Raw genomic sequence first — 16,733 nt, 5'->3', positions numbered from 1 at the left:
TGAACAACCCGATGGCTTTGACTACTTCTCACTCATTGCTGGTATCGTGGAATCTACATACTATTTTACTTGGATAGCCAGCTTCCCCACGGATTGGGAGAGTCGCATGACCGGCTTGACTAGCATGGCAGGGCGTCGCGCGACAAAGCATTGCTATGGAGTTTCACATTGCTTTTGTCTTCTGTACATTGAATTTCATGGGGGGTGTCGCCGGGGTGGACTGTTTTTCTTTTTGTTTTCTTTTACCTTTTTTTCCCTTGATTGTACGTAGGGTCATACCTCACACCGCACTTGCTGCGTCGATACATGGATATAGAGAGATACATAGCTTGCACATTCAGCTGAAATACAACTTGCATATTTGCAAATTATACCAGAGATCTTACATATTATTAACATCAACATATCCTAAACCCACCAAAGAACTCCCCCTAAGCACCCTTAACAGCCCTAACCTCCTCATCCTTGGGCAAAACATCCGGCAACGGCCCAACCGGCGTAATCGCAAACTGATTAATCTGCTTATGACTCTTAGTATAGTGGAACTTGATATGCTCAAAGTTTGTCGTCTCCTTGAAAGCCGGCACATCCCAATACAACTTCCTCATCCAGCGATGAATAGCCGGGTACCCGGACCGTATATCCCGAATATTGCACTTGAAGTGCTGCACATAGACCGGATCAAAGCGAATGATTGTTGTGAACAGACGAATATCCGCCTCCGTAATCTCCGAGCCGAAGAAGTACGGCCCGTTCTTCGAATCCGACAGATGGGCCTCGATCTTGTCGAGAGAGGAGAACAATGTCGTGACGGCCTTCTCGTATGCTTCTTGCGTGGTGGCGAAGCCGGACTTGTAGACGCCGTTGTTGACGTCGTTGTAGATCCATTCGTTGGAGGAATCGATCTCCGTGCGGAGGGACGAGGGGAATAGGTCGATGGATTTGTAGGGTTCCGGGAGGATGTCGTCGAATTCGTAGTAGAGCATGCGGATGATTTCGGCGCTCTGGTTATTGTCGAAGGAAGATTAACGCTTTGCACTCTCTTTGGGTGGGAAGGCGATGGGGGGATGTGCTTACCTCGTTGCTTACGATGCGGTTGGTTTTCTTGTCGAACAGAACGGGGACGGTGAACCGGCCGGTGTAGTCGGGGTCATTGGAGAAGTAGATTTCGCGCAGGTGAGTGTAGTCGTGTAGAGGGTCGGTGGTGACGTTTTCTTCGGGTTGTTGTTCTTCTGCAGTTGCGAAGCGCCAGCCTGTTGTTTGATTCTGTGAGTGTGTTTTCGTCGGATTGCTCAATGTGTGTGTGTGTGTGTGTGTGTGTGTGTGTGTGTGTGTGTGTGTGGAAAAACTAACCCTTTTCTCCTAGGTGCCAGTGGACAGAGGTGAAGGAGATGATATCCTCAAGACCCTTGAGCTTGCGCGTGATCAGAGTCCGGTGGGCTATGCGAGGAATTGTGGCGTTAGTATGTGTCAATCTAGTCTGGGGACAGGAAGAGAAACGTACCCCAAGGACAGGCGTAAGAGACGTAGAGGTGATAACGGCCCTTCTCGGGAGGAAATTGAGCGCCAGGCTCTCTGGAGATCCAGTTGCGGAAGACTGACGTCTGGCGCTTGAACTCGCCCGACTTGTCATTGGGATTGACCCAGTCTGTGATCTTGCCACTGTTACCGGTCTAGGTGAGCGCGGATTGTTAGTACTAAAGAATTGATACTATTTGGAAAGACAGCTGGGAATAATGGTGACTTACAGCCATGGTGCGTGCTGAATTCAAGATAGGCTGTGCGGGGAAAAAAGAGCTTCTGCAGGTAGCTGGACGTGGAAAGCTGGAGATAGCTTTGGGTTGTAAGATATGTTGCGAGACTTGTCGAAGTCGATGGAGAGCGGGAAACATGAGGAACAATGGCAATGGCAAGGAGGGGCAGGGAGCTCGTTCATATACAAAAAGTAGGACGAGGCGATACGAGGCCAGACGCTGACCGATGGGGTGCGGGGAGCCAATGACGTGATGCTTTGCTTACAGCATTGCTTACGGAGGCGTTAATAACGGGAAGTTGAGCCTCCCGCTGACAAACAGCTTGCTCAGTAATTAACTAATTAATCAATCCCTCATCCTTCGCGGAATCACTAACATTAGCTTATACTTAGTCAATATTATCCTTGAGAAACGCGGAACATAGACAGTAGTATATTCCTATAAGAATTTAATTGAAAAGATAAAAACTACTTATACTGTGGCATCTAGTGCGTAAACGGACATATCCAGAGAGATCACGGGCCTTCTTCTGCTCTCGTGCCGGTCACCCCCTCTACTTTCTCAGCTTCACCATCACATACGGAATCTCAACATCCTCCTCCGTCTGATCCTCCGCAGTCACCTCGAAGATGACGTTCTTCTGGTGCTCCGGAACGGGCTTCTTGCTGATGTGCTCCACCAACTTGCTCATCCTGTATCATAAGTGATTAGTACTGTAATACAATCTGTGGTTATCGGGGGTACATACTTCATAGGAAGACGGTCCTTAACCTTAGACGGCCCATAGAAGCTGGCGTACAGGAGACTAACGCCAGAGCTAACCATGCTGATCTCCAATCCCATGTCGGAAAAGTGCTTGAGGAAGTCCTGGAGAGGAATATCATCCACCTCGAAGCGATCCCAGATCTGGTCGATTGTAACCTCGCCCTCCTTACCCATGTACTTGCCCTTGGGACTGGCAATAGGCTCACTGAAGCCCAGGAATGGAAGCGCAAGGTTCACGAATCCATTCTTGTACTGCTCAATGTCGTCCTTGCCGTCAATGATCTTGAACAGCTCCAACGCGACCAAACCAGTCACCAACGCTGTCGTAGTAGCAATGGCAGGAATGATCTTGCCAGCAATGAACTTGGTCTTGTGGCGGTCAGCCTGGGGGATATCGTAGTTGTCGGCACGCAGGTTGCTGGCAGCGGTGATGAAGTCGATGTGGTGGTTTGTGTCGTCATCCTTCTCAAATTCAACAGGGTTCAAGCGGAAGCCAGCCAGATCCTTGGGGGATGGAAGAGAGTCCACGAGGCGCTGGATTTCCTGGCCGTCGTCAAAGGACGAGCCAGTGGCCTGAGCGTCCGGGTCAGGATCGTTCTCATTCGCTTGAATCTTGACGCCGGACTTGGGGGTAAACTCGGGAACGATCATGTTGTCAACGACCTTCCTGTAGTAGGCCTTGTCGGCGCCGGGGTTCTTGATACCGTAGTTGAAAGCGTGGAGGTTGGCACCAGCAACGATGAAAGAAAGATGAGTGGGGTTTGCGCTGTCAAACTTCAACGGAGTAGGCGCACGCTTAGGTCCAGACCAGAAAAGCTGCCCAGTGGATGTCTTGGAGTCGCGCGGGAAGTTGTAGAGAAGCTGCTGGATAGCGTTGTTGTACTGCGCCTCGAACTGGTTACGGGCCCAAACGATACAGTCGTCGAAGGTCAAGGGCTTGTCGGTGACCAGGAAGTCACGCAGGTGCTCCAGCGTCTGCTTCTCATTACCAGCCTGCTTGAGTGTCTGCTGGATATAGTTTGGCTGGGACAGATACATGTTGACAGCCTCAGGAGGGCCGACAAAGTATGTCTGGAAAAGGTCCCGGGCCCAAGCAATAGTATGCTCGATCCGGTTGGGGAAGCTCTTCAGCGTGCACATAGGGAAGGTCTTCTCCGGCGGGTCTTGGGAGCTAGAGTAGGACTCAGTGATGCGAGGCAGGACAACCTGAGTGTTGCCCTTCGTACCGAGAGTTCCACTCTCCAAGAGGGGCTTCCTGAAGAAGACGCAACGACGGTCGACGTAGGTTCTTGCGTCCACGTTGTCAAGGGCATTCGTAACGCCGTCCAGGCCTTCCCAGAACTCCTCGTTGAAGATGTGCTCAGTGTCGGGTCCGACACGGTCCCGGAGCGTGACAATCTTACCATTTAGCTCAGGGTTCATTGCCTGCACAGCAGCGGAAGCGCACTCGCTCTTGAGCTTGCCAACATCCCGGCTACGGAACAAGAATTGTCTGTTGAGGTTACTCTTCTCGATCTGATCCATGTCGGTCACAATGATCTTTCCCTCAGGACCAGTTCCAAGACCCATCATGGCCCAGTTCTTCAGCGTCTCACACCCAATGGCACCTGCTCCCACGAGGAACTGCTTGACGTTGGCAATCTTGTCCTGGAACTCCTTGCCGAAGACTGCAATTTGACCATCGTAGCGGGTGCCGAGAGGCTTACAAGCCTCCTCGGAGCGGGTGATGGATGTGGGAAGAGACTCCAAGGAGTCAAAGTAAAGCCACTGTTTTACAGGGTTGAACTTTCCAGAGACCGCCTTCAAGACCTCCTGCGCCGCAATGCCTCCGAACAGGGCAGCCAGGGGGTTCAGATCACCGCGGGCTTGGTAGCTCAGCTCCTTGATGAGCTTCTCATCCAGTTCCACCTTCTCTTCGAGGCTTGAAGCCAGTTCATTGGCAATCTTGAACACGTCCTGGGCATCGCTATCATTGTGGGGGCGGGGAAGATCGCCGTTGTGGCTCTCTGCAAACTTGTGAAGTGCCTGGACACCAACATGCAATTGCTGTGGCCGGTCAAACTTCGCAAAGTCGGAAATGATGAACTCGGGGTTTTTGATCTGTTCGCTAAGAGGAGCAAAGTCCATGAACTTGGGCATCTTGACTTGAGAGTAGATGCCACCGCTCTGGTATGTTCCCAGATCAGAGACATCACCAATAGAGAAGGTGTAAGGTCCCTTCACAGTAACCTTGCGAGGAGCACAACCGTTGAGACCCTCCATGCCCTTGACCTCGGAAAAAGTGACAAAATCACCGTCCTCCAAGCCATGACGGGTCTCATCCAGAGCGGAGACCAAGCCGTTCTCGTCGATAGCCGCCACAATGCCACTGACGGGCTCCTCACCGGTCGCATCACCGACAGTGAAGTTCTTTCCAAAGTCGTTGAAGAGATAGCCAAAGAGACCGAAGGTATCCGTGATCGTAAGGTAGATGCCGTTCTTGTGGCAGAAGTCGGCAATCGCGAGCTGCTCCTTCAAAGGAGTCAAGGTGAGGACAATGGCCTGGTAACGCTTCAACTGTTCGAGGTTCTCGGCGATATTGCTGCCCTCGTGGACCGTGACGGGAACGTAGGAGTTGAGCTCTGCAACTCTGGGAGCTGTGACCTCGGCACGCGGCTTACCGACGTCTTGGGGCTGGAGGAAGAACTGGGAGGACAGGTCGGAGATGGCGACAGGGGCAGGATCGTACAATGTGAGGGACTTCACACCGGCAAGGGCGATGTTCTTGGCTGGTAGCAATCAATAAAGTTGTTCAGATGATAACGCAAGAAGTTGTACCCACCGATTTCGACACCCAGACCCTTCAATCCGACGACAAGCACGTTTGAAGAGCCCATACGCTTCATAGCTTCATGACCGAGGACATACCTGAACACATTACAACCCATCAGTATCTGTCTCGTAGTGGCAAACGGATATGGGAATGGAACACCTACAGTTGCCGGCTGTACAACGACTCATCGATTTCTCCCTGCTTGATCGCCTCCACAGTCTCCTGTGGGTTATCCACTTGCATCTTGGCGTCCTAAGTCTGGTCAGTAACTGAAGATGGACCAAAGCAGTTGTTTTGGCATCACCGGGGTGATAGGGCATACATACAGTCATGATCTTCTTCTCCGGCGGAGCTTTGTTGTCGGCAGACGCTCTTCGCTTTCCCAGCTTCGCAGCGTCGCGAACGGGAATTTCGGTGGGAATTGTGAAAACTTTAAGATGAAAGTCTTGCCGCTGGGAGCAAGACTTTCAGGCAGTATACTCCTGATGTAAAGAGTCAGGTAGGAGGGGTAGGAGCGGTGAGGTACGCGGAAGCGGGCGAGGCGAGATGAGATGAAAGCGACAGCAAAGTACAGACGGACAATATACTCTAGAGCAAGAGCAAGACTTTTAAAAGCAGAATGAAAGAAAAGGCGCAGGTATCGCAGTATATAATATAAGAAAGGGTGAGGTGAGGCGGGGAAGAAGGAGGAAAGATGGATCACTAATGCAGCGAGCTCTCTCAGCGGCGACGTAAGAGAGAGGGACAAGCTGTCGGCGGCTGACTCAGCGAGTTTACCGCCACTCATTGGCTGGAGCCCCGCGGACACGCCCAGCAGCAAGTCGGCAACTCCCATTCAGTCAGTGACAATGAGCTCCAAAGCAGCTGAAGCGGCGGTGATGAGGCACATCTTCGGCGGAGGTGCTCGGATCCAGATGAATATCGGTCCCGGATAAGGCCTGGCCTCAATTCTGTCCAACATTGATGTCTGACAGTCAACGAGACTCCCATCCTCAGTCATCTTTTCTACGCCGCACCTCTTTCGCGACGCGCCGCGGCTTTACTGCGTCGAACAACGCGGTGACCCGTGCCTTTTTTCCAAGAGAGGCTTGTTGTAGGGTAACTTCTTCACATGTGTCGATACGAACTTCTTGGATGTGGACTTCTATACTGGCAGCGTCATAAATCCAGAAAAGATAAGGATCATTCCTTAAGGTTCGTTCTTTACTCTGGTACTTCTGGGCCTGGCTAGATATCTGACTTTATCGTCTCCAGAGAGATCCGCGCACAATGCTCCACGAGATCCTCCTCTCCCTCTCGGGTCAACCATCACCTCTTTTCAATCCAGAGACTGAAGGAAGTGCTATCTCTGAAGATGCCTTTCCCTTGGTTTCCCCTCCGGAAAAAGCCCTCCTCGCCTCTCTTGCCCGTCTAAGCCGTCTCCATACCGAACTACGAACACATACCGCCTTAATTTCCTCCTCCCACCCTTCTGTTATTTGTCGCGCAGTATCGACGGCCATAAGCTCACGCCACCTGGGCGAATTTCAAAGGAAAATCTTAGAAGTGGAGAAATCGGTTCTGGTAGAGGATAGTGGTTATGTGGGCGGTTACGGAATCGTGCCATTGTCGACGATTGTTGGCGAATTTTCTCCATGGACGCGGCGATTGGAATGGCTGTGGGAGACGGTTAGGTTGATATGGCCCATAGACTCCCGGAATATAGACCAGCTTTGCACGGGCGTGGCTCTGATCGATCACCTTCGGGCGGAAACGCAAACAGGGTACGTTGACCTGAAAGATATGGCCTTGCATTTGGTTGGTATCGCAGAGACTGCTTGGATGAGGCAGTTGTCCCCCTGGTTGCTGTATGGAAATCTCCCCATCCTCGGCGGATCCGACTTCTTCATACAACGCGATAATGCAAGCCATGATCAACCGCCCGCTACCCCGCAATTCGTCGTGCATCCAGAGCTCCTGCCCCAGTTTGTAACAGCTCATACAGCCTCATCTATCTTGTTTATCGGCAAAACGTTGAATCTCATTAGAGCAAAGCGCAATGCACCTGCTGCGAACCCCTCTGCGGGCTTATCGACTACTTCCGTCACACTACACACGGAACATATAGAACAGCTTGCTGCATTGAAATCACCTATATCAGCGTCGAGACTGTCGAGTGCTGTGAATGCCATCCGGTTCTCTCTGTCCCAAAGCACGCTCTCCAAGATTTTCCCACTACCCAAGATTCTCGAAGTCCTCTCAGTTCTCCATGATTTTCTATTACTCCGACGGGGCGAATTTGCAACGGCTCTGGTATCTCATGCCGATACACGCATTCAAGAGAGGTATCGGAAACACGGGCATTCAGCCTCCAGATATAACCCATCAGCAGATCTTAGGGGGCTTTCTATTAAGGAAGGAGATGTAGTGACTGCTCTGTCACAGACGCTCTCAGAGCTCTACTCGCTGCAAACCGAAGAAGATCCCGCAGACGATGAGCTTGATCTTGCAAAAGAGCTGCTTCGGCTGTCGATCAAACAGGATGTTGACAATATCCCAGCACTGTCTCCCGATCTTGCTGGATCTGAGATGAATGCTAGAATTTCGGACGTCGCCTTTGACGATCTTCTTTTCCCCACTCCAACATGTCTCTCGGTCCACGTCCGCTCGCCTCTCGATTTGTTTCTGTCCGCCTCTGATATATCAGTCTACTCGAAGATCCACTCTTACATTCTTGGTATCCGACGCGCCCAGATGCATTTGGGCGACTTGTGGAAGCATACCTTCCTTCGAAAGATCCATCCATCCCCGTGGGGTCCACCTCGCAGCAGTACTCCTTACGGCCAGAGTAGACTAAAGCTCGGCAGACAAAGAGACAACCTCAGGACTCGGCAGATGAGGCCAGTCTGGGCAACGAGCAGTGCCTCCCTCTTTATTCTGTCAGAACTAGGGAGCTACTTCCAGGGAGAAGTTCTTAATGGCAACTGGCAACATTTTCGAGAATGGATCAAAGGTGGATCCCCAACAACGGGCTCACGACCTGGAACCGCGTCCTCCGCTAATAGTAAGCGCACCGACCATTTTCAGGCCATAAACGACCCGACCGAATCTGGTTCCGGAGGAGATAGTCAGATGGTCCAACGGCATGACCCTGAAACATTGACCGCGGCACATCGTCGTTATCTCTTTTCTCTTGTTGAATCTCTTTTCCTCACGGACATACCCTTTACTAAAGCCCTCCGATCCTTACTGACGAGCGTGGAACACTTTATTGCACTAGTAGTTCGATTGGAAAGCATTCAGCGCAACATGGACCTCGAGACCGATGAGGGCGTTGTTGATGCTTTAGTAGACTATGCAGGGGAAGAGAGGGAGATATGGCAATCACTCAGTGTTGCGCGGGCTAGTGTCGAAGCAGGAATTAAGGACGCTGTGGCACGACTGCGAGACATTGATGACAGCCGATCTGGAGAAGGGCGGCAGATGCTTGAATTTGTGAAGGACTCACGCGAAAATGGGTCGCTCCAAGCTAATAGCTCAGCGACCGAGTCTGCTTCCATCCACTACGTGCCTCGGAAAGCGGCTGGTGTTGACCGTCTGCTCATGAAGCTGGACTTTGGTAATGCTAATGGAGGCATGGGACTTGGAGTCACTGCTGCAGGTACTTTCGGTGAAATGGCATAATTAGCAGGCTGCTCATTGCTGGCACATTGCATTGGAATCGGTCGAGCCGTGGCTGGCTCCTGAGCAGCGAAGACAGATATGACTGTCATGTCACGTTATGATTTATGAATAGCATGACTTTACGGTGTAGGAAAGTGGCTATGGATAGACTTCTGTCTGTAATGCGTTCTGTTCTAGGCCCATGTGCTCTGCCAGGAGGAACGTGACCTCCGGGCGAGATCTGCTTCTCGTCCGCGCCGGTGCGTAAACATATACGTACTTACTTCCACGCGTCTTCTTCCTCCCAAGCAAAGACGCCCAATTTCCTGCGATTATGGTCACCGTCCAAGTGTGGTTGGGCTTGAAGATTCGTCTAGACTGAAGGATCTCCAAATTATCAATTAACATTAACCGATCTTGCCGCATTGACAGGATGCTACAATCTACTCCACGGGGCTTCCAATCAATCGATAGACTCGCAGATATGCTTCCGGATGGGCAAACTCTCTTGTCTCATTTGAATAGACATAATCAAGCACTAATCCCAGCTGACATGCTAGTTCATGCTTACATGCATAATTAGTATCGAATGGAGATGCCGGAGGTCCGAATTTTGTCCAGGCAGATGGCCAGTTGTGCAAAGATGAAACGAAGGGTCACCCATCTGGACGGTCGGTGCAGTCTAGACTACCTGCAGGATCGCGACAGCTGTTCTCTGCACACCTTATTTGATAAACAAACGTGAAAAGTCTGACGATGCACATGATCAGTGTTCGGTCCTATCACGGATTACCCAAATAGGAAAGTCACCCTGGCCGGTACGGAAGAGGAGGAATTGTTGTTTTCTTTTCTCTCCTTCGGTCGAATGTTGGGATTCTCCCGCCATTCCCCATTCCCCCGAATCCTGGCCTTGGCTCTCACCCCTGTCTTGCACATACGGCTGCCACTGGACTTCTGTCTCGCAAAAAAGATTGGATCGAATGCTAATCGTGTAAGGGGGGCGAAAGGTCAAAAGAAGAAGGGTTCGAATATGGGAAGGCAGGGCGAGCTTGGCAGATCTGGAGGAATCTGCACCCTGGAATGCTCCGATCGTTGGGACAATGATATGCCGTCGGAGTCATCCATGGTACCATCCCGGGTTGTCATTATTCGGAAGCTTCGTGCGATAGTGGCAAAAGTACCACCACCCTTACGCCCTCCCTGGGTCAATTACGGGGATGCGGAGTATGGCAGTTTGGGAGTTCTTTGGGAACAACCGGCAACTCAGAGCCGCCAGCAGAGAAAGGGGGGAGACCGGCATGACCTATCGGCGAATTTTGAGGCCACCGACATTTGGGATTATGAAATGATGAATCTCTCATGTGCCATACTTGCTTATTCTCAAACCCGCCCAAAGCGTGGGGAAGATCACCGCCGCACTGGGGAGAAAATCTAGAAGGTTGAATGACCCCATGAAAATCGGGGCCGACGCAGCAAGGATACCCGGAAAAGGGCAGCCCTTCCAAGTCCCGGATTCCACCAAAAGTACTGTATTCTTATCTTGCTGCAGGATGGGGTCGCGGATGCCGTGGGGACGGTTCCATGCTGCGAGGGCAGATTAATTACACCACCACTTCGATGCCGAGACCGTTATTGGAGGGTTCCATTCCATGGAAGCCTTCGGAACTACAAGCCGGGGTGAGCTCCTACCCTGCTTTTTGCGCGCTACCTCTTGCACCACCATTACCCATCGTTCTCTGATTAGAACGACTTAGACATCCGAGGATTCATTTTCCGTAGAAACAGTCCTCTGATTCAATTGTGGCCAATATAGGGGATTGCCCGTCAGGGTCGCTGATGGAGCTGTTCTGACCGCTATTGCAGCAGCGTCGGTTCCAATCTGATCCAGCAGCTCGGTCTCCCCGTACACGGATATCCCGTTCTGGTGGGCCATTCCACTTTAATGAATGATTGATCGTCATCCCTCGATCAAATGATCAGGATGACTTGCCGGGTTCAGCAACCAAGCAATGAGAGAAGTCACGATGCCTGCTTCAGACACCACCATTCCCCCCTATTGCTCTGCTATGCGTCCGATGCCTGCCTTTCCGCCCTGCGTTGCCCTGTGGCAAGCTTTCCTGGCCATAGCTTATGCATGGACCAGCCCTGGTACCACGGATGGTCTTGGGCGATGATGTGGTCTGGGTCTTGAAGTCATCGTGAAAGCAGCTCTAGAATCTGACGATGGACCCATCAAGGCAATCACGCGGCCATCATATTTTTCTGATTCCTTCTATTTTCGGATGTCTTGTGCGACAGTTGGAGATATGCGGTTGTTCGACGGGTCGTTGTCCGGTGGTCTTCTCCAGGTCTATAAACCCCAGGTTCTCCTACCAAGACAATGGAGACTCGACGATATTCTCTATAGCCATCGCGCCCCTGTGGTAGCCAAAGACTCTTCACTTTGCGTGCACAGTTGATTTGCATTCCGTTTTCGTCTATATCTTAATCTTTAATTTACTTAATAATCTTGCACGCACCATCGCCATGCGTTCTGTATTGTGCCGGTCGCTATCGGCCCTGGCCCCAGCCCGGTCTTGGGCACCATCCGCCATGATCCAGCCTATGTCGCAGCGGCTGCACTCCACAGGGTCAGGTTCTCATGGCTCTCACCACATCCAAACCCGGATACCATCATTGAAAGGCGAGCCCAAGCAGGGCCACCGGTTCCGCGAGTTTGACCTTGACGATCGTGTCTTCGCCATCACTGGTGGTGGACGAGGACTCGGATTGGCGATGGCTGAAGCTTTGATGGAGGCTGGTGCGAAAGGTATGATTCCAAGGATCTACAAAAGCCAAATTCATCCCTTGGAGCGACTTCTAACCTAAATCTTCGTATACAGTCTACTGCTTGGATCGACTTGAGACTCCCCACCCCGACTTCCTCGCCGCTCAAGAGCATGCCGAGAAGAACTATGGTGGCAGCCTGGAGTACCACCGTATTGATGTCCGGGATGAGTCTGAAGTGAACGACCTCTTTGCGGAAATCGCAGGCAAGAACCGGCGACTGGATGGCTTGATTGCCGCCGCAGGAATCAACCACCTGCAGAGCGCTCTGGAACACTCGCAGGTGGCTCTTAACGAAGTCATGCAAATTAACTTTAATGGAGTCTTCAACTCGGCCACTGCTGCTGCGCGGCAGATGTTCAACTACCAACAGAAGGGTTCCATCCTTCTCATTGCTAGCATGAGCGGTCTGATCGCCAACAAGGGAATGACCTCTCCCGTCTACAACGCCTCCAAGGCGGCTGTGATCCAGCTGTCCCGGTCCCTCGCCATGGAATGGGGCCGTCACGGCATCCGCGTAAACAGCCTGTGCCCCGGCCATATCATCACCCCAATGGTGGAACAGGTGTTCCAGCAGAACCCTGCATCCCGGGCCGTCTGGGAAGCCGAGAACATGCTCGGACGACTTGCCTACCCGGAGGAATTCCGAGGTGCTGCTCTCTTCGCTCTGAGTGACGCGAGCAGCTTCATGACCGGCAGCACCATGCTCATCGACGGTGGCCACACCGCATGGTAAAAAATGCCGCTACCTCGTCAAAGATCACGAAGAAAAGAAAAAACTATCACTACCGGAGTTGGCAATAAATAAACAACACGTTGGGAAATGGTACTTAGAGAGGGTCCATCCGGGGAGGAGTTCTATAAATAGCCTTATTTGAAGGGATGAGCATTTCGAAAAGTCGCCTACTATTATGGATGATTCTTTTTTCTTGGGGAAAGGGGGGACATACCCATGGCTTCTTTTTGATGTATCATACATACGGTTTTCTTATCTTTCTTCATGGCCTCATCACCAGCTTTAAAGTTTTATGTTGCATTCTTTTTTGGTTATGAGGGTTTTAAAGCGCGTCAAATGAACTGGTTTGATTAATGGGATGATCTGATAGCTGTTTGGCTCGAATGAACCTTTTTCACTTTGCTTGAATGGATACGATAGGCTTTAGCCTTTGAAAGAAAGAAAGAAACCATTGATCTATCATTTATTCCCTCATGGTCTAACCATGACTTTGGTATCTATCTAAACATTCATTAGATTCCACTCACCACACATTGCCCACTACTCAACCAACGACTAACATCCTTTTTTTCTATAAATAAAAGCTACCCAATTTCAGCAATCTACAAAATATACGTAAACTTCTCCCCCCTCCCACTCCCACCACCATCACCCCCAAACCCCCCCATAAGCACCTCCCTCTCCTCCAACTCAATCCCCTCCCCATCATTCCCATCACCATCATCCCTTTCCCCCTTTCTAACCCCCCTCATCTCCCTCCCCAAAAGCACCCTCAACACGCCCGCCAACACCGCCACACCCACCATACATCCCGCGCAGACCGCCATGCCGGAAACATACCACGGCCCCTGACTCGCCGGATACAGCCTCGTACCGAGCAACGGCCCGCACTGCCCAATAACATTCAGCAGGGCGACGCTCGCCCCCTTCCCCTCGTTCGCGGGCCGGTTATCCATGGTCCAGGTGATGATGAGCGTGATGGCGGAGAAGAACCCCGAGGTGGCGGGGTAGACGGCCAGATAGCGGATGGCGACGTGGATGGCGGGCGGGAGGTGCGAGTGGAAGTATCCCGCTAGGGCGATTGCCAGGTAGGCGGTTGCGGAGAGCAGCGCGTGGAAGATTAGGTATGGGCTGCGCGTGCGGGTGCGGTCCGAGAGGTGGGATGTTAGGAGGACGGTTAGGAAGGAGAGGAGGTAGGGTGGGGCTGAGAGGGCTTGGGATGTTAGGGATGTGTAGCCCATGCTGTTTTTGGTGGTTAGTTTTGGATTGAGTCGGGGGAAGAGGGGAGGGGGGGAAGGTTTTACTCTTGGATGATGGTGGGGAGGAAGACGGGCATGGAGCTGAAGGCGACATTGCAGGCGAAGAACATGAACTGTTGTATTGAGAGTGAGTGGATGTTCAGAGATGGGTGGTAATCTGGGGAAGGAGGGAGCTCACGGCTGTGATATAGGATTTGGAATCGGTGAGTGTCTTCTTGACTTCTTTCCAGTTGAAGGATTTGCGCTGCTGCGATTGCTGCTGGTGTGGTTTGTGATTGGGGTTGAGCTCGTCATCCATGCGCAGCTGTGCAATGGCGCGCTGTCGGGGGTTTAGGAATGAGGCGCTGCCTGGTGTATCGGGGATGAGCATCCAGGCGAAGACGGCGACGACGATGCTGGGGAACCCTTCGACTAGGAAGAGGGTGCGCCAGGGTGCAATTGGGCCGTTGTCGCTCACGCGGACGATGACCCAGGCGAGGCTGCTGGCGAAGGATGAGGCGAGGGGAGCAGCGGAGATGAAGAGGCCGTTTCGGAAGGCGAGCTCTTCGCGCTTGTAGAAGAGGGAGAGGTAGAAGGGCACGCCGGGGCCGAATGCTGCTTCGGTGATGCCGAGGGCTGCTCGCAGGAATACGAGAGCCCCGAATGAAGTAGCGAGCGACTGGAGAGATGCGACAAGGCCCCAGCCGCAGACGCAGAGAGCGATGTAGATGTGCGGTGGGACGAGTTTGTACATGAGGGTCATCCATTCGAAGAGAATGTAGGTGATGTAGAAGGCCGTGAGAAGCCATTCATATTGCGACGATGAGAGATGCAGGTCATCTGCGAGACCGGCGATTTTGGCATTTCCAATGTCTGGCGTATGTTAGCTGATACCAATCTTGAGATGGGTTATATAGAAGGTCTTGGCTGCGCCAAGGACGAACCAACTTACTTGAACGATCCAGAAATGATAGTAAATAGAGAAGAGCTAGAAAAGGGACCAATTTGCGATCGAATTGCTTGATGACTCCATCCTCTTCCTCTTTCGTGTACTTTGGCATGCTAATTCTACTACTCGAAAGGGGCTGCACATCTTCGTAGGAATCATATCCTTCATCGAACCCGTCGTCAGTAAACGACTCCCCATCGGAGCTGAAGGCCGTCTGAACTCTCAGAGACCCCGCTGCCGGACGGTTTGGATTGGGGGAGCCATCATTCTCGGAGCGATCGGAGACAGGCGTATACTGAGGTGTGGACGAAGATCCACTGGAGACGGAGATGGCCTCGGTCGGGCCGGGGCGCAAGGAGGCCATCTTTTGGTGGATTGGGGAGGGGTTGGGATGGTTTAGAAAATCATGCCTCCTGAAAGTCTAACGACCCGGCCACTACCAACAATGCTGGTCGGGATTGACTGCTTTGCCCTGAATGCGATGGAATTGTTACTGATCGGAGGCTTACGTACACGCGTTGGAGCAAGTCAACTTCGAGAAAGCAGATCGGAGGCACGTGGTGGCCGCTAAAGCACCGATTTGCGCCAAGCCTTCATGTCATTTTCTTAACTACAAAGTACCTGCCAGCTATGTAGATAGTTGTTTTATCAACAGAAACGCTTCCCTCCCGCCTCTCTGTTTCTTAAACTTCCCCGCTTTGCCATGTTGCAATTCAAACTTGAAGCTTCAGCATCCATACTGAAAACAGGAAAACGCCCTCCAATGCACCGAGGTTAGAACGCTTCAAAACGCCAGTAACTAAACCAACCCTTGCCTATCGAGCAACAGCAGCCTTTCCACATTCTCATCACTGCTTGCCAGGACGATAGGAGTCAACCTCGCGGTATCGGTGACGACGTCCCCTTCTTTTCTTGGAAGGATGATTGTGGGTGGAAGTAGTTGCACGAGGCTCGTCGAAGTGACGTCCGCGGCCCGCCAACTGAGCAGCTTTGCCCTTGGCACGTTCAAACGAGTTCTCGATATCGGGGATCAAGGGATGGTCCGACATGTCGTTGACTCGCAGAAAGTGAAGCGTGTTTTCGGATGTATCGCGGAAGTATTTGGCCAAGCTGATGTCAATGTCTTCGGGGTCCTTCTTGCTGTATTCTGCCTTGGCTTTTTCGTACATCTGAATCAATCGTTCCACTTGCTCGCGGCGACGAAGTTCCTCGAGGGTGGGGGGTGGTCTTGGAGGAAGTATGTGCTGCAATCTACGAGAGTGCTCGTTGTCTTGGACGAGAGTCTTGAGCGCTTGCTCGGGAGTCTGGGGTTGCTCCTCTGTAGCTGTAGCCTCGTCGGTGATGCTGGGGGATGCAGTTGCTGCGAAGCCAATGAGGAATTGTCCTTGTTTAAATTTAGATGTAAGAAAAGGAGAAGGGAAAGTAGTCACCTCTGGTCACAGTGTCTTGAAGGATGTCATGGTCATGCAAAGCCTGTTTAGCATGGGCAATGGGAGAAAAGGTACAGACCCCAAGATATTCGGCCAGGTAGAGTTCGAGCGCTCCGACGTCTTGGGTATCATGGCCACCATTGGACAGAATCATCAAAGCGTTGTCAAAGACAGTAATCTCTGCGTCTTCAACGTTCCGAGACCGGTGTCTCACGAGCGATGCCTGGCGTTGAACTGCATCGACGAGAGATCTCATGCTCTCGGGATCCTGAAGGATGGCCTGCAGAACAGCATTGGGCTCAGTGATGCGATCATACTTCCTTACGAGCTCGTCCACTTTGCGCTGGAAGAACTCGGAAGTCTGGACGTCGCGACTGGCCATGATTGCTGCCTTGGCGAGCTTTTCTATAAGTGGAGGGTCAGACAAAGCTTTGGGGACGGAGACTTGGGAGAAGTTACTTATCGATGATAGGGACGCTTATGGAGATGTACACTTGCTGATGAGTAGGTGAAACAGTGTACTAAAGAGGTATGAAAGTCAAGGAGAGTAGTGATGAGAGATATCGAACCTGTTCAACAAC

General features: G+C 51.8%; 6 protein-coding genes across 6 annotated transcripts; 3 read left to right on the top strand and 3 right to left on the bottom strand.

Annotated features, from left to right (window-relative positions):
- Window positions 1-263: 263 nt before the first annotated feature.
- Window positions 264-6,025, bottom strand: BO85DRAFT_468234 (ubiquitin-activating enzyme E1). Its single transcript, XM_025662248.1, has 10 exons — window positions 5,658-6,025; window positions 5,495-5,583; window positions 5,341-5,426; window positions 2,503-5,287; window positions 2,326-2,446; window positions 1,817-2,014; window positions 1,505-1,673; window positions 1,354-1,440; window positions 1,078-1,253; window positions 264-1,004 (listed from the first exon to the last, which is right to left on the bottom strand). Exons 1-10 carry the CDS (start codon window positions 5,661-5,663, stop codon window positions 432-434), a joined length of 4,290 nt encoding a protein of 1,429 aa, XP_025516513.1. The 5' UTR covers window positions 5,664-6,025; the 3' UTR covers window positions 264-431.
- A 411-nt stretch (window positions 6,026-6,436) lies between these two features.
- Window positions 6,437-9,063, top strand: BO85DRAFT_277167 (putative gamma-tubulin complex component GCP4). Its single transcript, XM_025655153.1, has 2 exons — window positions 6,437-6,525; window positions 6,586-9,063. The coding sequence occupies exon 2, from the start codon at window positions 6,601-6,603 to the stop codon at window positions 8,992-8,994; it is 2,394 nt and encodes a 797-aa protein (XP_025516512.1). The 5' UTR covers window positions 6,437-6,525; window positions 6,586-6,600; the 3' UTR covers window positions 8,995-9,063.
- A 555-nt stretch (window positions 9,064-9,618) lies between these two features.
- Window positions 9,619-10,676, top strand: BO85DRAFT_277225 (uncharacterized protein). The gene has a single exon (XM_025655154.1). The coding sequence runs from the start codon at window positions 9,839-9,841 to the stop codon at window positions 10,406-10,408; it is 570 nt and encodes a 189-aa protein (XP_025516511.1). The 5' UTR covers window positions 9,619-9,838; the 3' UTR covers window positions 10,409-10,676.
- An 823-nt stretch (window positions 10,677-11,499) lies between these two features.
- Window positions 11,500-12,535, top strand: BO85DRAFT_458769 (putative short chain dehydrogenase/oxidoreductase; the record flags this gene model as incomplete). Its single annotated transcript, XM_025661603.1, has 2 exons — window positions 11,500-11,782; window positions 11,856-12,535. 2 exons carry the CDS (start codon window positions 11,500-11,502, stop codon window positions 12,533-12,535), a joined length of 963 nt encoding a protein of 320 aa, XP_025516510.1.
- Window positions 12,536-13,006: 471 nt separating this feature from the next.
- Window positions 13,007-15,246, bottom strand: BO85DRAFT_468231 (putative MFS transporter; the record flags this gene model as incomplete). The annotated part of the gene is made up of 5 exons (XM_025662247.1): window positions 14,726-15,246; window positions 13,973-14,646; window positions 13,840-13,907; window positions 13,410-13,777; window positions 13,007-13,032 (listed from the first exon to the last, which is right to left on the bottom strand). Exons 1-5 carry the CDS (start codon window positions 15,084-15,086, stop codon window positions 13,007-13,009), a joined length of 1,497 nt encoding a protein of 498 aa, XP_025516509.1. The 5' UTR covers window positions 15,087-15,246.
- Window positions 15,247-15,323: 77 nt separating this feature from the next.
- BO85DRAFT_448594 (uncharacterized protein) lies at window positions 15,324-16,565 on the bottom strand. The gene is made up of 2 exons (XM_025659976.1): window positions 16,153-16,565; window positions 15,324-16,082 (listed from the first exon to the last, which is right to left on the bottom strand). Exons 1-2 carry the CDS (start codon window positions 16,532-16,534, stop codon window positions 15,571-15,573), a joined length of 894 nt encoding a protein of 297 aa, XP_025516508.1. The 5' UTR covers window positions 16,535-16,565; the 3' UTR covers window positions 15,324-15,570.
- Window positions 16,566-16,733: the final 168 nt, after the last annotated feature.

This window comes from Aspergillus piperis (assembly GCF_003184755.1).
Source record: "Aspergillus piperis CBS 112811 unplaced genomic scaffold BO85scaffold_7, whole genome shotgun sequence".
Taxonomy (NCBI): Eukaryota; Fungi; Ascomycota; class Eurotiomycetes; order Eurotiales; family Aspergillaceae; genus Aspergillus; species Aspergillus piperis.
This window is presented reverse-complemented; position numbering and strand designations above follow the sequence as displayed.